At 40.0% G+C, this 21762-nt stretch overlaps 1 protein-coding gene and 1 non-coding gene across 3 annotated transcripts; both read left to right on the top strand.

Annotated features, from left to right (window-relative positions):
* The first annotated feature begins 15007 nt into the window (after positions 1-15007).
* On the top strand, positions 15008-18377 carry LOC107824747 (G2/mitotic-specific cyclin S13-7-like). Of its 2 annotated transcripts, none has more exons than XM_016651557.2 (8): positions 15008-15160; positions 16175-16305; positions 16470-16694; positions 16795-16920; positions 17027-17275; positions 17373-17531; positions 17621-17799; positions 17909-18377. In XM_016651557.2, exons 1-8 carry the CDS (start codon positions 15124-15126, stop codon positions 18222-18224), a joined length of 1422 nt encoding a protein of 473 aa, XP_016507043.1. In that variant the 5' UTR covers positions 15008-15123; the 3' UTR covers positions 18225-18377. The 2 variants fall into 2 exon arrangements, with proteins under 2 accessions (XP_016507043.1, XP_016507042.1); XM_016651556.2 differs by having other exon boundaries at positions 16175-16368.
* LOC142178719 (small nucleolar RNA snoR74) lies at positions 15621-15756 on the top strand. Its single transcript, XR_012706982.1, has one exon. It is a non-coding gene; the product is annotated as a small nucleolar RNA snoR74 (small nucleolar RNA).
* Positions 18378-21762: the final 3385 nt, after the last annotated feature.

The following is a 21762-nucleotide window of genomic DNA, read 5'->3' as shown; positions in this document are numbered from 1 at the left end:
ACACGTTCCGAGGGTTCGAGCGAGTCCGTCTTATGTTTACGAACTTGTTGGTATATTTGGTCAAGGTCCCGAGTGGCTCGGGCGAGTTTCGGATGGGGTTCGGATCGATTTGGGCCATGTTGAAGAGCTGGGAGTTTTATTATTGCTAGTGCGACCGCTTCTGCAGAAGTTTGGTCGCAGAAGCGACCACGCAGAAGCGAGGTGAATCTCGCAAAAGCCGCTTGGGCAGCCTGGGCGGGTAGTCGCAGAAGCGAAGAAATCGCAGAAGCGGTTAAGGTCGCAAGAGCGGCACGGACGCTGCAAAAGCGGGCTCGTAGAAGCAAGCCTTTTGTCCGCAGAAGCGGAGGTAGGCCAACTGGGGGAGGGCCGCATCTGCGATGCATTTTCTGCAGATGCGGAGTCGCAAAAGCGGCCAATTCCTTGTAGAAGCGGAAACCGTTGGGAGGTAAAAAGGTTCATTTATTACTAGACTTAGGCTATTTTGGTTCATTCATTTCACTTCATGGGCAATTTTTGGAGCTTCTTAGAGAGGGATTTCTACCTAGCTATTGAAGGTAAGTAATTCCTATCCAATGTAAGTTAAATACATAGATTATGGGTAGATTTTAACATGTAAAATTGCGAAAAATTATGGGTTTAGTTGAAAAACCTATTTTCTTTTTGATAAAAATGGGATTTAACCATGAAAATTGTTATGGAATTGGGTGAAAATGATATATTTGAGTTTGTGAGGTTATGGGTAACAATTATCTTCGAAAATTTTCGGAATCCGGCACGTGAGCCCGGGGATGAATTTTAGGAATTTTTCAATTTGGGTTGGGTAATTACTCTAATAGTTACATTATGAACTTTGAGTATATATTGATTTATTTGTATAATATTTGGCTAGTTTCGAGTTGTTTGGCGCCAAGTTGAGTACTTGGAGCGTATTTGTGGATTGGAAGTGAGCTTGAGAACGAGGTAAGTCTCTTGCCTAACCTTGTAAGAGGGAACTCATTCCCTTTAGGTGTATTTTTGTTGTGAGTTACTTGTGTGGGGAGTTGCGTACGCACTAGGTGACGAGAGTCCGTGCGTAGCTATATTCCATGAGATGTCCGGGTAGTCTTAGATTTACATCATGCTTTAATTGTACTGTCGTGTTTGTTGTGCACATTAATTATCTTAAATAGAGCAGAGACTAGAGATTTTAGTTGAAAACTTCCAAGGTAGATTTATTATTTTGGGGAAAGAATTGAAGAATACGTAATCACTTTGCGAAATCCATGTCCTATAGCATCGCAAGTACTTCTGCGGGCGAGGTAAACTTCTCTATTCTCATGGGAGCAGGCCATTCGCTCGACAGGTTAATAGATGCATCTGTGGTTCGTGTCGTTTGACCCTCGGCAGTGCACACAGTATATTTTTGGATCAGGTCGTACGAACTCAGCATAAATCGTGCGTAATAATACTCGGAGCCTGATTACACCTGATATTACTTAATGGCTCGAGAGGTTATAAATTTATTAAATGATAGAATTTGATTCAGGGTTAATAGATGTTGGCTGGAGATTTTGAAATTTATTATCAGTTAATGGGTCATTTATTCCCTGCTTAACATTGTATTATCTGTATTTAATGTTGGCACATAGTAAGTGTCGAAGTCGATCCCTCGTCACTACTTCTTCGAGGTTAGACTATATACTTACTGGGTACATGTTGTTAATGTACTCACGCTACATTTTTGCACTAATCGTGTAGGATTTGAGGCAGGTGCATCTGGCAGTCATCCCGACGGTCACCCCTGATACTCCGAGACTTAGTGGTGAGCTGCTTTTCGAGCCCGTTCTGCAGCACTCGGAGTCTCTCTTTTGCGTTTACTTTCTATCTACAATATTTCATACAGTAGTTTAGTGTTTTGTATATTTTACTAGTAGCTCATACACTTGTGACACTAGGTCTTGGAATTATGCTAGTAGACATTTGATGACTTTTGAATATTTACTTCACCACACTTGTTTTTATATTAGTTTACACTTTATTTTATTAAATTTTCACCTCTTACTTACTTATCAAATAAAAATCCACTATTTCGAAATTGTTAAAAGGAATAAACACATGGCTAGTTTATCGTTGGCTTGCCTAACGGCGACGTTGGGCCCCATCACGGCCGATAGATAAAATTGGATCGTGACAAACGTCGACTCGAGAATCCTTCCCATAATATTATCTTGTCTTAGATACTCTAGAGACAAATTTTGCCTAATACAGTTAGTCCCTTTCTCTTATTGAAACCAGCTTCAGGCGGGGTCGATGAGCTAATTTGCTTGTTATGGTAGAAACAATTGAGCGAGCAATTCAGGTCATGGTGGTCATGGTGAATCGGCAACGTGGCCCTATGCGGGCCACCTATTTCAAGACGTCTTGATTTTCCCCATCGTTTTGTTGGAGGTGGGTTGTCCAAAAATTAAGATGACGTCGTGATGTCATGCATTATTATGACGCGTTTTCCCGATGCGTTGCTTCATTTCTCATGCGTCTTTTGATTGAACCTGTCGCTTTGGTTACAACGCCAATAATGATGAATCACTTTCGATTTTGGTGCCTAGGTTCTTATAAATAGATGTGCTAGGGTGTAATTTTGAAGTTTTAAACCTTCTACTCCGAAACTCCATATCTCTTTCTTTCTTCTATGTGATTTAACACTTTCTGATCCAAGGGATTTGTTATTTTCGATCCTTTAATGCTTGATACTTTTTTTCTTCCGATAAAACATGACTAACGTACCTTCCGAGTCTAGTAAAGGAAGTGAGCCGGTACCTTTAGCGATGGTGCTCCCTCCTCATAAGGGGAATGCTCATGCCCCATTAAGGATGGAGGCCTCCCTTTGGTAGAGGATATATTTCCTTGCAATCCTGACACCAGGTCTAATTTCTCGAAGTGAGCCTTTCGATCCGTGATGACGGAGAAGGAATTGGGAGAACTTAGGGGTAAGAACGACATCCCCGATCACTTCGAATTAATCCCGGCTGGGTGGGATATGGTGCAGGTCTATCGCCTTGGATACTGCACCTTCTACGCCTATCCCTTCCAAGTCGGCCACACTCTCCCTCTCCTTCCGTTGGCGGAGGAATTTTGCCGTTATTATGGCGTCTACCCAGCCCAGCTCTCCCCATACGTCTACAAGCTTATAAGGATGCTCACTAAATTAGCCGAGTTAACTGGGGTCGAGCTCTCACTTTGGCATTTGATACACCTGTTTTCCCCTAGCTTTTACATGGGGCAATGTTAATCCTTCACCACCAAGGAGGTAAGTGCCTGGTGGTGAAGATGGACGACAAGGCTAATCGCCAATTTTAGTTAAACTACTTCTTCGTCAGAACCGAAGACGTGGTAGCCAACGTCGATGGTTTCCCTAAGCTTTGGAATTGCACTCGTAAGCACTTAGTTTCCATGTTCGCATGTGTCTAATTTTTTTTTGCTTGGTCGTGGGTTCTGATTTATGGTCCTTTCCCCTCTCTTTTTTTTACGCAGCTAAGACCTCGCCTCCTCCTCTAGTTGAAGACAATTCGGACTGGGTTAGTCATGTCCTCCCTCTCATCGTAGGGATCCGTGAGTGGCCAGGCTTCTTCAAGAGGTTTGGGTTGACTCCCCTTTCTACCGGTAAGTCCCTTATTTTGTTGGAGTCTTGGTGTCTTTTCTTTCCGTTTACTTTGCTGACATCCCCTTTCTCATGTTTGTTTTTAGCTTTAACTAGGGGTCCTTCAAGGAGGTCGAGAGCTCCTGCCCCTTCGTTCCGAAAAAAAGATTGTTATGCCCTCGCCTTCTGCTCTATCTATGACAGCGACTATTTTTGCTCGCGCCTCTACCTCTCCTTTTGCGGTGTCTGGTATTGAGCCTTCCGCGGCCGTGGGGACTTTGACCACGAAGATCTTGGCCTCTCCTATATATCGTCTTATAGATGAAGATGACAAATTTGTGCTGGGCGAGGTGGAGTTGATGCCCCGTAAGAGGAGATCAACGGATGCCGATGATGGGGTCGCCCAGGCCGTTGACTGAGTGGCGGGTGATTTTTCACTGCGCAAGACGACGACCATTATCATTAGAGATAACATCGAGCCGAAGTCCGGGACTCCGAGGTTTGAGGCAGCCGAAGTGGATATGCTTTGTATGGTGGCAGAGGTGGAGGGATCGACTGCCGACGTTCTCGATACTTCGAGGCGAGATGAGGCATCGACTTCTCAACCGGCCACTGATACTTCTTTGCCGAACAATGAGAGAGGTAAGGATATGGCCGAGGAAGGCGAGGAGTCAGGGTCGGACATTGACGCGGATGAACTAAAGATGATGAGGGACGGTTTTACCCAATTGGAGGTAGGTTGGAGGGGTCTATGAGGACCATTGCGATCCCCATGGACCGCGACTTGCTGAAGAACATGAAGAACGTGGTACCTGCCCTCGACCCTCTTTGCTTCGACATAGAGGGTAAGACCCTCTAAGAATTGGACGACGTCACCTTGTCGAGGAGTATAGCTGGTCTTGGTCTTAGAGTGAGTGCTTAGTGTTTTGTCCCTCTCTTTTTTCCTTTGTTAGTAGGGGCGCTTTCATGTTTGCCTTACTTCTTTTTTCGTTTTGTGTTTGCAGACTGTGATTTTGGAGATTTAAAGCACCCAAAGGGAGGAGAAGTGCAGGAAAATATTTGTGAGGTTGAAAAACAAATATTTTGAGTACTGTGGCATGTACCAGGAGTTCCGCAGGCGGTTTGGTGAGGGCGGCAAGTTGCAGGACCTTCGTGATGAGTTGAAGGAGAAGGACGACGAGCTTGTGAGAGTCATTGAGAAGTGTAGCATCCTTGAGGGGACATTGAGGAGTAGGGAAGAAGAGCTTGAGGTCAACAGAGCCGTGGAGGCCCAGTGCAGCGACCTTCAAGCACAAGTGGTCGAGCTGCGCTGGCAATTGGAAGATTGCCAGCTTTAGATGGATGTCCTTAATGGTGAAGTCGTCGAGAAGCAGAACGAGCTTGATAAGGTGGAGTCTTCACGTTTGGAGGCTTAGAGGAAATCAGAGACGCTACAGTTGGAGAATAGAACTCTCCGGGCCGAGCGGGAGATTGATTAGTCCACAGCGAAGGTAAAAGAGGATCGACTAAATGAGAGGATCAGAAAGTTGGAGAAAGACAATTCCCTCCTTTATGATCGGGTGGCCAATTTAGAAGCTGAGAAGGCCCACCTGCTTGCACATTCGTCTTCTTCTCATACTTCAAAATTTCCCAACATTCCTCGAGACATGTATGAAGAATGGATTGACGTCGAGGCTCAGTTGGACATGTTTCGATATTTGTATAAGGCGGGGTCTGTTTCTACGGTTGCCCTTGATGATGTTCGTGTTAAGGCCCGTGAGGGTCGGATTGCTTGTGGATATGATCCTGCCACGCCTGAAACCGGCAACAACGAGGGGGACGAGTGCATGGATCAACTTGAAGAGAATGCCTGGTATGATGTTGCATACCCTGAGGGCGAAGATGACGGTGATGGGGGGATCAAGGCGGCCTGGGCATCGATGGTCAGGGTGGTAAAGGTGCATGGGATCATAATGGTGGTGATCAGTAGTTTTTCCTTCTTTTTTGTGAACTTCTGTATTTTTACGGGTGCCTTCACTAGCCTTTGTAATAAAATGTTTAAGTATGAAATGCCAAGGTTGTTCTCTGCATCTATTTCTTTTCCTGTGCTTTATTTTCTGTACTTGTATATTTTTTGCTTCTGTTATTTGGTTGCCTTTGCTATTTTTTTTGTGCGTTGAGTCATGGATGAGGTCGTTGACTTGTTTGGTCGTGACCCTTCATTAAATCGCGGTCAAGAACCGATAGGTGTTTGTTCGAACGAGGTCGAACATAACCTGAGTTTAATTATGGCTGAGGGCTGGTAAGTGTTAGTTTGAGCAAGGTCAAATGTAACATGTATTTAATTATGGCCGAGGGCCGGTAGGTGTTAGTTCGAGCGAGTTCAAACATAACATGAATTTAATTATGGCCGAGGGCCGGTAGGTGTTAGTTCGAGCTAGGTCGAACATAACCTGAATTTAATTATGGTCGAGGGTCAGTAGGTGTTAGTTCGAGGGAGGTCGAACATAACCAGAATTTAATTATGTCTCAGGGCCAGTAGGTGTTAGTTCGAGTGAGGTCGAACATAACCTGAATTTAAGGAAGATGTGCTGATAAGTGTAAAATTTATTGCCTTGACTTTGTTGATTATGCTACATACTTAGAGAAATTTACAGATTTTTGGGTGTTGGCTGGCGTTCCAGTCCCAGTCCCGGTCTATCTAGTCCCTTCATTGGTCGATCTGGAGAATAGTGAGAGGTAGAGTAATAAAATAGTGATCGTGACCTTGTCTTCGCATACTTTGACTTAGAGTGTTCCCTTCGCCGCCTCGTTAAAAACCTCCTTGAGAAAACCCAATCGGGACAAAATTCAAGTGAGGAAAAGAAGAGTACGACTTGGGGGACACTTTTTTCTTTTAAAAGTTGAAGTATTGAGCTGGCCGATATTCCAGTTGTTTGGTAGTAGCTTTCCTTCCATTGTTTCTAGTTGAAATGATCATTTATTTGCGTTCGCTGTGATTTTGTATGGACCGTCCCAATTTGTTCCCAGCTTGCCTTCCCTAGGATCTATGCTCGCTTGAGTTTTAGCTTTCAGTACATAGTCCTCGATTTTAAGCTGCCTGACCTTTTCTTTCTTGTTATAATAGCGTTCTGCTTGCTGTTTTTGGGCGATCATTCTTATATAGGCCATATCTCTTCGTTCGTCGACTTCGTCGAGTTCTTACTTTATTCTCTTGTCGTTGCTTGCGCCGCTCTCGTAGGAGTACCTTAGACTGGACTCTCCGACCTCGACTGGTATTACTGCCTTGGTCCCATAGACCAAAGAGTAGAGTGTCTCTCCTATGCACATTTTCGGAGTTGTTCGGTATGCCCACAATACTTCTGGTAGTACTTCCGGCCACAGTCCCTTGGCGTCCTCAAGCTTCTTCTTCATGATGTTTAGTATCGATTTGTTGGAGGAGCCTACTTCCCCGTTGCTAGCGGGGTGGTACGGGGTTGAGAGTATTCTTTTAATATACCATTTCTCAAAACATTTGGCGGCTTTCTTTCCCGTGAATTGGGGTCCGTTGTCGCAGCTGATTTCTTTGGAAAGGCCGAAACGACATATGATATTTCTTCATATAAAGGTGATTACTTCATGTTCCCGTATTTGGGCGAATGCTTCTGCATCTACCCACTTAGAGAAAAAGTTAGTTAAAACCAAAAGGAATCGTACGTTACCTCATCCTGCCGGGAGGGGACCCGCGATGCCCATTCCCCATTTGATGAACGGCCAAGGTGAGGTAACCGAGTGGAGGTGTTCATCCACTTGGTGAATCATTGGGGCATACTTCTGGCATTGTTGGCATCTTTTCACGAAATCTACAGCCTCATTTTTCATGATGGGCCAGTAATATCCCGCCCGTATGAGGCATCTGACCAGTGCTCGGTTGTCGGAATGATCCCCGCAATGACCTTTGTGGATTTCTTCAAGGACGCGCCAAGTTTGGTTTGGACCCAGGCACTTCGCTAAAGGGCCGTAAGTTCTCTTATACAAGTCGTTGTGGAGGATAATGTATCTGGCTACTTGCAATTCTCAGTTTCTTGGCCTCTATTTTATCACTTGGGATTGTACCATACTGCAAGTATGCGACAATACGATTGCGCCAGTCCCAAGTTAAGTTAATAGTTCTTACCCCGCTTAGTCTAGCGGTGAGTTGAGGAGATGGACCACGTTTTTGTCTCCTGTTATGATGCTTTTGGTGGATGCTGCTAGTTTAGCGAGGCCATCTACCTCGGCGTTCTGTGCTCGTAGAATTTGGTCGAGCTGGCATTCGTCGAACTCGGGCAGCAACTTGCAGATTTCGGTATAGTATTTTTGCAATCTTTGTTCCCTGATTTGAAAAGTCTATGTGACTTGGTTGACCATGAGTTGGGAATGACAATGTTATATTAAATATTTTTCCCCATACTTGAGTGCTAGTCTCAAACTGCAGTGACAGCCTCATACTCGGCCTCATTGTTAGTCATATTCGGGCACCTTATAGACTGGTGAATTACTTCACCTGTTAGGAATTTGAGTACGAGTCCTAGTCCGGATCCCGAGGCGTTAGATGCATCATCGAGGACCCAGAGGTCTTGTGTTGGGGGGGGGGGAATTTGGACGGCTTTCCTTTCCACTTCAGGCATTATTTTTGCACTGAAGTCGGCGACGAAGTCAGCGAGCACTTGTGACTTTATCGTCGTTCGCGGCTGGTACATGATATCATGCTCAATTAGCTCGATGGCCCACTTGGCCAGCCTTGCCAATAGCTCAAGTTTATGTAAAATGCTTCTTAGGGTGAAAGTTGTGACGACAGAGATGGGGTGACATTGGAAATATGGTCTAAGATTTCGTGAAGTTATGACTAAGGCCAAAGCCAGTTTCTCAAGGTGCGAGTACCTCATCTCGGCATGGACTAGTGTTTTGCTAATGTAATAGATGGGAGATTGCGTACCTTTATTTTCTCGAATTAGGACTGCGCTTATAGCTACCTCGGACACAGCTAGATAAATGAGGAGGCGCTCCCCCGACTCTGGTTTTTAAAGTAAGGGGCAGCGACGACAGGTATGCCTTTAGTTCCCTCAGAGCCTGGACGCACTCTGAAGTCCATTAGAGGTCGTTATGTTTCTTAAGTACGCCAAAGAATATATGGCACCTATTCGACGACCGCGAGATGAGCTTACATCAATTGACCTACGACATACTTTCACGTACAAAAATATGGGGTGTAACATATCCCCTTGTTGGCTTTAATTTGGCCAAGATTGACCTCGATCCCTCGCTGTGATACCAGGAAACCTAGAAATTTTCCTGAGGCCACGCCAAATGCACACTTTTCAGGGTTCATTTTCATATCGTACTATTTGAGTATGTCGAAAGTATCTTTTAGATGGTTGATGTGATCTTCTCCCCTTTCGTACTTGACTAGCATGTCGTCTATATATACTTCCACTATTTTACCGTGCTGATCCTTAAACATCCTTGTCACCAACCTTTGATAAGTCTTCCCCGTATTCTTTGATCCAAAGGGCATGACCCTGTAGCAATACGCTCTTTGGTGGATGATGAACGTGGTTTTTTCCAGATCTTCCTCTTCCATGAGGATCTGATTATAGCCTGAGTAAGAGTCCAAAAATCTTAGTTGCTCATGCCCGCCGTTGTGTCAATGAGTGGTCGATGTGAGACAGCAGGAGCGAATCCTTTGGTCATGCATTGTTCAAGTCTGTGAAGTCCACGCACATCCGCCATTTCCCATTCTTTATTTTAACCATTACTACGTTGGCGACCCACTTGGTGTACTTCTACTCCCTGATGGAACCATTTTCTAACAGTTTTTTCACTTCCTCGCATACTGCGTCATTGATTGCAGAGTTGAATTTATGCTTGACCTGCCTCACTTGGGGTGGAAGGGGTCGACGTTTAATTTGTATGTGGCGATTTCCTTTGGGATGCCCGGCATATCTACATGGCTGAAAACAAACAAATCTGCATTAGCTTTTAAGAATTAACTGAATTTACCTGGCTCCTGAAGTTCGCAACTGATATAGGCCTTCATGCTATGGTCGTTGGGATCTAATTGAACGGGTCGAGGACTTTTATGGTCGATCCTACGGCTTTGAGTATGTCGGGATCTTTGATGCCTTCCCTGATCTTGTCATGCCCCCGACCTCGACCTTGCTGATTGTTATGCCTCTTTTTATTTATCCTTCATTTCTTGGGTGGTCATGCTGTCTAAATCAATGCGGTAGCATTCCCGGGACATACGTTGTTCTCCTCGTATGTTGTATATTCCCCAAGGAGTTGGGAATTTGATGACTTGGTATAAGTTGGAGGGGACGACCTTCATGGGGTGTAACAATGGTCATCCCACTATGGCGTTGTACGCGGTGTCTTGGTCCATGATGTGGAATGTTGTTTCCAGAGTCACACTGCCTACCAAAACGGGGAGTGTAATTTCCCCGGACGTCCGTTCAACTGCATTGTTAAAATCAGTTAGCGTGATACATCGCAGTACTATCTTAACCTCGAGTTTCATTTGGGTAAGTACTCGGGGATGGATAATGCACACGTCACTCCCGTCATCTATCATAATGCGTTTAACATCAGTATCTAAAATTTGCAGAGTAATAACAAGGGCGTCGTTATGAGGAAAAGCCAAACCGTCGGCGTCCGACTTGTCGAAGATGATACTTTCTTCGAGTTCGTCGTACCATTCGCGGGTGATAGATCGCTTGAGTTTGTGGGTAGTGGTGAACTTCACGCTGTTTATGGAGGAGTTGTCGCCGCCGCTGATGATCATGTTGATGGTACGGGCTAGTGAGGGTGGCTTAGGCGGCCCTTGATGTTTGCATCCTCTGGCAAAATTGGTTCTTCCCTTATCGCTTAGCAGCTCTTTAAGTTGTCCTTGTCGTAACATATTCACGACTTCCTACCTCAGGGCGATGCAGTTTTCAGTCTTGTGCCCTCGTTCCTGGTGGAACTCACAGAGGGTGTCGAATTTTCTGGTGTTAGGGTCCGATCTCATCTTTGGCGGCGACTTCACGTTTGGCCCGAGCTTCTCCAGGGCGTAGATTATCTCTATATGTGACATATAAAAATTTTGAGCAAATAATAGGGGGCATACCTCTATCGTTCCGATGGGTTCCCATCCTTGGTCTGGATGGACCTTCTTCATAGCGGGGGGAGAGGACGACGACCGTTCTGATATATGGTTGATGTCGTTTCCTGTTAGGTCGCATAATTGGATGATCTCTTCTGGCATTGTCTCTTCGACCCTTTCTTGATTCCGCGTATACCGAGGTTAGTCGATGGGTTGACCCGTTGAGGTCGTCCTCATCTGCATGAACCTCGGCACAATTAGCATTGTGGATTTCATCCCAAGTGGTTGGGGGTACCTTATCAACCGAATCAGTAATTTCTTCGTTGCTCTTGAACCATCCCTACCCAGCTCGTTCTAAAAAGTTGCAACCGCCATCCCTTCGGACACGTTTGGCAAAGTCATCCTTACCCAGTTGAACGGGCGATGAAGTACCTCAGTCCCTCTCCCAGAGATTGTTTAATAGCAAATATGTCATTCACTCTTGCCTCGACCTTCTTGGCTCTGGCGTGAACTTGCCGGCCATTTATTCAAAGGTTTCTTGGAGCGTGGTGGTAGCTGCGAATACCAGGTTAATGCCCCTCATGCGAGGGTTTCGCCGAACTTCTTCAGCAAGATAGAAGACACATGTTCTTTGGCGAGGTCGTTGCCTTTCACGGCATTAACGTAATGAGTCACATGATCTTTAGGGTCGGTTGTGCCGTCATATATCCTGAGGTAGGGCGACATTTTAAAGGTTTTTGGTATAGCATGTGGGGCTGCATCATCACTGTACGGCTGTTTGACGAACCAGCCGGCATCCCTCTTCGACAACAACTTAGGGGCGCCCGGTATTTTATCGTCCCTTTCTTGGTGTTCTTTCATTTGATCTCGGAGCGCCTTGTTTTCATTCTCCATTTCTTCCTATCCTTTTCATAATGGATGCAAGGGTGTTGTCACCTTCACTATCAATGGCATTGTGAGTAATACCTGTCGTTGGAGGAAAAAGATAGTTGCACTGCTCATCCGCTTGTTGTATCGTGTAAGTCCTTGCATTTTCTGTAGTTATGTCCCGAGCGGGCTTGTTGAGGACGCTGATTAGCGTGTCAGTTAGCCACACTTCGAGGAGATTTTTTTTTACAGCCGGGGGCGTTTCTTCCCCCACAGACATGGAGGCTCCCTTACCACGAGATTTTGTGATGCTGCAGTGAGGGGGTGGTGACCCATCTCGCCTAGGGACTCACCCGCCGTTTCACAGCTTTCATTGATGACGTTTATGAGGTTGGTTGGGAGGTCACTTGCTATTCTCGTTATTTCTTCTCGGTTACCTACCATGTAGGGTTTTGTATGCACAAAGAAAGGAGATCTTGAATTTTGTGATGTTAGTGACTCGTATTAGTCATAGATCTAGAGGAAACTAAAAATTTAACTAAGAAATCCCCACAGACGGTGTCAAATTATTTGAACAAAAATATGGCTCTTGGTTCAAATAATAAAATTTATGTAATTATGGGTTAAACTTAGTTAACAATAATATTTCTAGATGTAGCTACCGAGGGTGCAATAAACGTTAGATGGGTTTGGTCAAATAGTGATAACAATATGCAATAACTGTTCAAAAAATTATGAGCAATGATGTAGCATTAATAGCAATGAATAATAATAAATGACATTTAAGTAAATAGGAGAAATAATTCATCCAATAAAGGATAAACTAGATAGTTGTTTCTCCTCATAATGATGAGTGACAGACAAATCCTTGAATATTCAAGTTATTCTCGGATCTGATGGAAAAGTATAGAATAATATAGACAAGAATCTCAGTGAAAATGTGGTGTTTGTATCTTAGTGAGAAAGAGAGAATCTTTTTGTCAAAGTATGTTCTTACGAATGAATATCACATGCCCCTATCATTGTCTCTTTTTCTCTATATCTGGGACATGTTCTAAGAAACCCTAATAGTACAAGTGCAGGGAATATCCACTAGAATATTTCTTTTTAATATCCTATCCTGACAAACTAGCCTTTACAATTCTTATGATCGATATTCAACCTCGACCTCGACCCTTTTTGACATCTCAATTATGGCTCTTGTCGACATCTCGACTATGGCTCATGTCGACACTTCGGCCAAGGACTTTGTTGCTTCTTGGATCGCTTCGACTAACGTCGACTCGAAAATCCTTCCCATAATATTATCTTGGCTTAGATACTCCAGAGACAGATTTTGCCTCGTACAAATATACGAAAGCGTTTTGTCCCTCCATTGCCAAACCACTGTGTAGAAAATGTTGTTGCAGTTGCCACGGCATGTAAAGCTGAGAATGATGGCTCTGACTTGCCCACCTTGGTAACCTATATAAGAAAATCATTATCAGAACTGAGTACCAAATATGTGGATAAACAGAGTCGAGATAAAGCTATCTTGGCCATTCCCCCTGACCTCAAGGAGCTAAATGAAGCGCATTTCCGAGGCGAGATAGCGATTCAAATTAGTAGCTTGCGCGGCTACAGACTATACGTTGATTTTGGGTGGGGAAAGCCGTCATGGGTAAGTCCAAATCCAAGGATAGGCACAAATAATGTTTGATTAATGGATTCAAGAGATAGTGGTGGAATAGACGCATGGATATGCTTGAAAGACAAAGACAATATATAAGTTTTTCATCACGAGTTAGAGCTGCAGCTACTAGCTAGCATTTGGATATGTCAAATAATTGAAGAGCTTGTTACATCCGTTGCTAATCTTCTAGCTCCGCCTCAACTTGTTGGCCGTGCTTGTTACATATTGTTGATTCTTTATATATACCATAGAGTACGTCGAAACTATGACGTTTATCTATATCATTTACTTCATCGGCTTTTACAGTAGTATTCTTGCTATATATATATGGTTTATCAACTTGTTTCAAAGTTAATCATCCACATATTTATTTATCCTATTATAATAGTTTATCAAATTCTACGTGATATATCTTTTATATATACAAAAAGATATATCGCACAAAATTCTTTCAATTTGCAATTTTCTGACTATTCTTTACAAGTAGACCCTTTATGGAGAAAAAAAAGAGGAAAATTGTACTGTCTCAATAAAAAAATCTATGTAGTAGATGCAAAACTTATAATTTGTCAAAATTGTTGAAATAATATGGATAAAACGCTAAACAAGTGCACAAATAATGTTCGATTAATAGATTCAAGAGATAATGGTGAAATAGATTCATGGATATGCTTGAAGGACAAAGACAGTATGTCAGTTTTTCAGCACAAGCTAGAACTGCAACTGCTAGTATTTGGATATGTCAGCTAATTGAAAAGCTTGTTATATCTGTAACTAATCTTCTAGCTCCACCCAACGTGTTGACCGTGCTTAATTATTACATACTATTGATTCTCTATTTATACCATAGAGCACGTTGAAACTATAATGTCAGCTATATCATTAACTTCCTACTCCTTTGACCCATCGGCATATGGTTTATCAACTTTTTTCAATGTTTATTATCCACATATTTATTTATCTTATTATAAATAGTTTGTCAAATTCCGTCTGATGTATCTTTCAGTTTATAACATATGCGATTTTCATACTATTATATTATACTTTACAAGTAGATCCTATATGGGGAAAAAAGGAGGAAAACCCGTATTTGTCTCGTTAAAAAATTCTATGTAGTAGATGCTAAACTTATTATTTATCATAATATTGAAATAACGTGGATAAAATGTTAAACAAGTGCAGTATAAAAAAATGTAGATGATTAAAAGACCAAGTTACCGGTGAACGATCGATATGTTCAATTGTCCATCATCAACTTAATTATGATGGAAATTTAATAAGAAAAAATATCAAATTGAGTGAATCATGTATCCATATTTTTGTACGTGTGGATTAATTGTAAATTTTAGTGTGGGTATACAATTAATGATATATAAATTCCCCAAAAAGAGATATTTTGCTAGTTCCTTTGTCAGCAGAACTTTTTTAGTGATAAGTGTAGTCTTTTTATTTATTAGTACAAGTTTTATAGAGAAATGGTTTTAAAATGATTCATATAGTTGACTCAAACTAATTAGATTCTGGAATAGCGATTAATTATTTTAGAAGACAGGATATTATTACTATTTATTAGTATTAATATTTCTAAGATTAATATTCATTAAAGATATATATTTGGAATTGGTAAAGCTTGTAGTGGAGGCCTCCACACTATATCAAAAGCAGTAGGTTTAAACCCAAACGGTAATAGGCATAATTATCTAAAACCCAATTACGACCGTTGATCTAGAACTTCATCCGACGGCTAAGATTTAAAGGAAAAATAAGACCGTTGGGAGCGAAGCGCCGATTGTGCAGCTTCAAAAAGGGTGTATTCTTCACTTCTCCCAAATATCTCTTCTTTCTCTCAAAAACCTTTCGGAGAAAGAGTTTCAAGGTTTCTCTAAAATGGCTTCAAGAATCGTCCTTCAACAGCAGAATAGAGGTTAGATTTCTCAATAAGCATTTTGATGATTTCTTACTTTATATACAATATACTTATCTTTTGATTCTTACTATCTTTTTCCTTTTCATTTTGATAATATTTCTTATTCATTTGAACAAATGTTCTGAATCTCATGTGGTTCAACGATTCTCAAGTTCTGTGATGGGTCCTTCGATTACTACTGACCCAAGTCGTTTTTTCCCATTAATTGTGCGTTATAAAGATGCTTAAATTAAATGTAAAAATATAGTACTATCTAGTCTAGTGGTATTGATATGGTATTGATATGCTTGAACTAATTGGAAATTTCTGCAATACGCTTTAGAATTTTTCGTGTCCCAATAACTAGCTAAAAAATTCCTAAATGTTACGAATTTTAGATGTTAATCTAAATAAAAGAAAGAAATAAACAAGAGACTGTTGGTAAATTCATTGTTGGAGACTTGGAGCGTGATCTGATGAGAAATGGGGCCTATTGCTATTCTATATATGGGTTTCTTGTAATATTCAGGACATAGATTTGCATTGTTTTTGGGTGAACCAATCGACCTATTTGGCTATTTGTGTTATAATTTTTCAGTAAATGATGCACATTTAATCATTATATGTTGTTTCTTTACCAATTAAAAAAAAAATGGAACGGTAGTGTTAAGATTACCCTGATGAAAATAGCGGTGGCTACTGGTTTTTCTGTAAATTGGCCTCTCAGTAAGCTTTCAGGGACATAAACATTTCTTATTGGGTGTGAACCTCTTGAACATGATAGATGGTCCAGTAAATGATGTTACATAGAATTACTCTCTAAATATTATTGAATGTTAGTTGTATTTTGTTTGATACTAAGTAGATAGACTTTTGTCTACCATCCATTGTTATTGGGTGAACCTCTTGAAATGTTGATGATAGACGTTTATATGATGTTACATAATCAACTCTATAAGTATTACTATGTATTGATTGTTAATGGTATTTTGTTTGATACTCCTAATATGGATAGACTTTTATATTGTTCAGGTGAGGCAGTCCCTGGGGCATTAAAGCAGAAAAAGAATGTGGCAGCAGAAGGAAGAAATAGGAAAGCGCTTGGTGATATTGGGAATGTGGCTACAGGTCGTGGGGTCGAAGGAAAAAAGCCACTTCCTCAGGTATCTCACCCCTTAACAAGGAGCTTTTGTGCACAATTGTTGGCAGCAGCTGAAAATGAGAAGGTTATGACAACAAAAGTCATAATCTTTCTTTGCATTTCAATCTCAATGATATTATAATACTGATTTTGGTTGTGGACTTGTGGTTTTTTTGCTGTTTGCAGAAACCTGTTGCTGTTATTGTAAAAGGAGCAAATGTTGCTAAAGTACCTGCAGTAAGGAAACCAGCTCAGAAGAAAGCCACAGTTAAACCAAAACCTGAGGAGATTATTGAAATTAGTCCGGACACTCAAGAAAAACTGAAGGAGAAGATGCAAAGGAAGAAGGCTGATAAAGACTCATTAAAACAGAAAGCAACTCTTACTTCAACTCTCACTGCTCGAAGCAAGGTTTGTGATTGAGGCGTAGTTTTTATTGTTTAGTGTTTTACAATATTGTATCAGTTACACTACTAGAGGAATGTCTGATTTTTCTATCAACTTTATAAAGGCTGCATGTGGTCTGAGTAAAAAACCAAAGGAGCAGATAGTGGATATTGATGCTGCAGATGTGAACAATGAGTTGGCAGTTGTGGAATATGTTGAAGACATTTACAGCTTCTACAAACTTGCTGAGGTATCCATGGTCTTGAACTTGAGCTATATATCAGCTGTTGCTCTCTATTTTTGCTTGTTTACTAGTAATATATTTGATCAACTTGAATACTTGTGCCTGTTTGTAGAATGAGACAAGAGTCCATGACTACATGGATTCACAGCCTGAAATAAATGATAGGATGAGAGCAGTTCTGATTGATTGGTTGGTTGAAGTCCACCAAAAATTTGAACTTAATCCAGAGACTCTTTACCTCACAATCAACATTGTCGATCGCTACCTTGCTGTGAAGAGTACATCAAGAAGGGACTTGCAGCTAGTGGGTGTCAGTGCCATGCTCATAGCCTCCAAATATGAAGAAATTTGGGCTCCTGAGGTATATTTTTGAAGCTACATCAAATAGGATTATGCTAGTCTATGAGCTGCTAATGGCTAAAGCTAACAACTTTCTGAATGTTAATTTGATTTTTCAGGTCAATGACTTTGTGTGCATCTCAGACAAAAGTTACACTCATGATCAGGTGTTAACTATGGAGAAAGAAATTCTTGGGCAATTGGAATGGTACTTAACAGTTCCAACACCTTATGTGTTCCTAGCACGTTTCATTAAAGCTTCTCCACCTGATTCAGAAGTAAGTTCTTTGAAATTCTTGGATATTTCTGTCACTATGAGCTCATGGTACTAATTGACTGATTGCTTTTAAACCCCTTCAAATATCAGACTGAGAACATGGTATATTTTCTGGCTGAGCTGGGGTTGATGAATTATCCAACCATTATCTACTGCCCTTCAATGATTGCTGCCTCAGCGGTCTATGCTGCTCGACACACCCTCAATAGGACACCATTTTGGAATGAGACACTTAAGCTGCACACTGGTTTCTCAGAATCTCAGCTAATGTGAGTCAATCTTTTCTATACTAGTACCTTTTTTTCTTCCCTTTGTTCTTCTTCCAACTAATTTGGATTGAGACGTAGTTAATTGAATGATTGATTGATTTTGGAACAGAGAGTGTGCAAGGTTGTTAGTGAGCTATCAATCTGCGGCTGCAACTCACAAGCTAAAGGTGATATACAAGAAGTACTCCAGTCCGGAAAGAGGTGTTGTTGCATTGCTAACTCCAGCCAAATCCCTGTTGGCTGCATCATCATTACGTGTGTCGTCGGAGCAAGCTGATTTAGGCAAAAGCACAGAAGCAGCAGCAACATCATCATCCCCTATGGTGGTGGTGGGTTGTCAAAGGTGCCACATGTATGTCATGGTAACTGAAGCTGATCCAAGATGCCCCCAATGCAAGAACACTACTACTAGGAAGATGACTTAAGTTGGTTTCATTAATCAAGAATCCAAACTGTTCTTTTATTGCTAGGTTCCATTTAGTTTCTATAAATGGAGAACTACTTGAGCTCCATTTAGTTCCATTTCTTTTTCCATTGTTGTGAACAAAGAAAGGAAGGGAGTGTACTTTTCAGCTTTATGGAGTCCTTCAATTGGCTAAATAGATCTGTTGACATGACTATAGTTTAGGAGTTCTTGAAAATTGCAGAACTCTTTATAGTGCATAAAATTCATCAATCTGTTGCCAAAAATAAATTGCTAAAGAAATCATTCTTAGCTCCTCTTAGAGGTGGCAAAATTGTTAAAAGAAAACAGTTATTCACTCATATTATGCATTAAAAAATGGGTTGGATAATAAACTTTTTAAAAACAGGTCGAATATGGATAAGAACCTTATCCATATGACTATAGTTTAGGAGTTTAGGTTCTTGAAAATTGCAGAACTCTTTATAGTGCATAAAATTCATCAATCTGTTGCCAAAAATATAAATTGCTAAAGAAATCATTCACTCATATTATGCATTAAAAATGGGTTGGATAATGAACTTTTTAAAAACGAGTCGAATATGGATAAAAACCATATAATCCATTTAGAAAATGGTTAACCAAATGGATATTGATAACTAATGGTTAAAAGAAAACAGTTATTCACTCATTTTATGCATTAAAAATGGTTTGGATAATGAACTTTTTAAAAACGGGTCGAATATGGATAAAAATTATATTATCCATTTAGAAAATGGTTAATCAAATGGATATTGATAACTAATGTGTTTAACTTTTACATTTGTAAAGCCTCAAATGGGGGTTCCTCAAGTTTGGGAGACTAGGAATTCTCCTCATATTCAAGAAGCCATGGATATACATGTTATTCGCCGAATAACCCATTTTTTATCTGTCTCAAACACGGGTCGGGTCGGATTTAGTTTTTAAATTACCCGTTTTTTATCCGTCTCAACCACGGGTCGGGTCGGATAATTTATTAGTTTTTAAATTACCCGTTTTTGACTCGACCCGCCCGCTTGACACCCCTAGCTCCTCTCAATACCATTATGATATGCCTCTGAAAGACATTCTGCCCCGAAATTATCTCATAAATGCAACTTCTCCAAATTATTAGGCAAGAAATATGTGAGAAAGACATAAAATAGCATACTAATACAAAAATTTTATATTTGCAGTTCTTAGCTTCTCTCAATACCATTATGATAACCTCTAAGATTAGTTTCTGTTCGAGAGGAAACTTATCGTATTTCACTCCTTTTATTTTCAGCACACATGACCTCCTATTTCACTCCTTTTTTATTCTTCATTTCTTAAGCAATATAATTGTTCGGATAAATTTGAGCAAACTTCATTTATGACTATCCGCTAGAAACTAATATCAGCCGCTAGCCACAAATTGCAATATGCATTTTATAGCCCAAAATCAATTATAACGGCTAGCTACCGAACAATACATCTGACTTACAAGCACAAACACAGGTTCATTGGAAAAATGATTTTCGGCCCAAAATGGTTTAGCCGGAAAACTTCACCATTCGCAGTAGTGGCCGAAAAATTCACGGTCGCCGAAATTCAAATAGCAAATAAACCATCTTTTTAGATCTAGATTTTCATAATATCAAAAGCCCCAAAAACAATAAATAAAACGAGAAGAAAGAGTCGCTGAATTTAATGGAGAGTCGCCGGTGTTTGAGTTTACGTCCAGATCTAAAGTCAACGAGATCGAGCACAGTGGGTTAGACTAGCTGGTTTTTGATTTCGATTTCATGATGTGTGATGAGGTCGAAGTTGGAGCCTGGGCACCATTAATATTAATACTACAACGACTGAGATTTGACAAATCTTGTATTCAATTCTTGAAACCTTCAATTTCACCATGGAAGTCAACAATATCTTTTCTGATCATTGTCATTTCCTCTTTGTAATCTGTTTTAGAGGGTTGACTCCCATTTGACCCTCAAGTATCAATTACTCTCCCTATCCTCTGTTGCAACTCGTGCATATCAAACATGAATATTTTATCAATCTCTTTTTTGGACCAACTTTTTTCATAAAAAATTATATATGAGGCTAATATTTAAAAGTCATTTTAGATTATGTATTAGACTAGAGAGCATTTCTTTTGAATATTGGTATATTATAATATATATATATATATATATATATATATATATATATATAAAAAAATAAAAAATAAAATACAAAAATTATACAAAATAGACTGTCACTATACAAAATATATACTACAAAATAGATTGTCACTATACAAAATAGATTGTCACTATACAAAAAAATATACAAAATAGATTGTCACTATACAAAAAATATATAAAATAGACATTTCGGGATATTAGATGTAATATGTTTGGACCGGAGGGCCATTTTGTGTCAATGGGCAAAAACATGAGCTATTAAAATTTTAAGTGGCTATAGTAAGTAGTTTTCTCGATAAATTTTGAGGAATTTTCAGAAATGACTATTGTTTAGTGGCTATTACCTTCTTATAGCTATCATATACATAATTATTTTCCGTGGCTATCTTTCAATTGTTATGGTAATGTATTCGATGTATTCGAGCTACCGTATTTATGAATACAGTAGCAAAAATCAGCTAAAAAATAGGGCAGTCCAGCTGTCAGCCGTTGTATTCACATGTATTCATACCATGCATTCATGAATACAACGTAATAATAGGTCTCTCAAGTTGTTTAATAACGAAAAGCTGCTAATTTAACGGGATACACTCCTAATATAACTCACCTAAATCAATTATAACACACAACATTATCAATCTAATTAATGAAAAGATTTATGAGACGCTAAACATAAAAAAATAGAGCATTCTTAAGAGTTTCAGTCCCTCTTTTTTTTCCTGATACAATTCAAGTTTTTTTTTTCCCTGACATTGTTCGAGGTTCTGCTTGAAAATGATACAAGTATCTACAGAAATATTTTGAAATTCGATTTTCTGTATATGAATACATCATGTATTTATGCCAAATATAACATGTAATAGTAACCTTCTGGCTGCATATTTAATAATAAACATAGTGCTTGTATTCTGTTGTATCTAACAGTTGTGTTTAATGTATTCAAGTTTATTTTTGTATTCACAATATTTTATTTATTCATAATACATGGTATTACTGCTTTATTGAGTATATATCATTGGTTGTATTCATTGATTTTCTATTTGTATTGAGAGTATTTTACTGTATTTTACTGTATTGTTATTTTAAATACAGATGGATACAGTTAGGTTTAAAACACAGATGAATACAGTTAGATTGAATGCATAACTAATTGATGAATAACATCAAAATGATAGAACTAACAATGTATTTAAAAATATTGTTGTAAGAACTCAAATACATATAAATACATCTAAATACAAGAAGAGAAACCCGTTGTAGAAACTAAAAAACAATGTATGCAAACTCGAATACATATAAATATATCTATAATTAGGGCCATTGCGTATTTTTGTTCTATTTTTGGCTTTAATGGTTGTTGATGAA

Source organism: Nicotiana tabacum, chromosome 24, assembly GCF_000715075.1.
Source record: "Nicotiana tabacum cultivar K326 chromosome 24, ASM71507v2, whole genome shotgun sequence".
In the NCBI taxonomy this organism is placed as follows: domain Eukaryota; kingdom Viridiplantae; phylum Streptophyta; class Magnoliopsida; order Solanales; family Solanaceae; genus Nicotiana; species Nicotiana tabacum.
This window is presented reverse-complemented; position numbering and strand designations above follow the sequence as displayed.

Excerpts from the sequence above, each read along its gene's own strand:
- LOC107824747 (XM_016651556.2), top strand. The coding sequence starts at position 15,124 with ATGGCTTCAAGAATCGTCCTTCAACAGCAGAATAGAG. Across the intron at positions 15,161-16,174 it reads CCTTCAACAGCAGAATAGAG|GTGAGGCAGTCCCTGGGGCA; the intron begins GTTAGATTTCTC and ends TATATTGTTCAG. Across the intron at positions 17,532-17,620 it reads CTTCTCCACCTGATTCAGAA|ACTGAGAACATGGTATATTT; the intron begins GTAAGTTCTTTG and ends TTCAAATATCAG.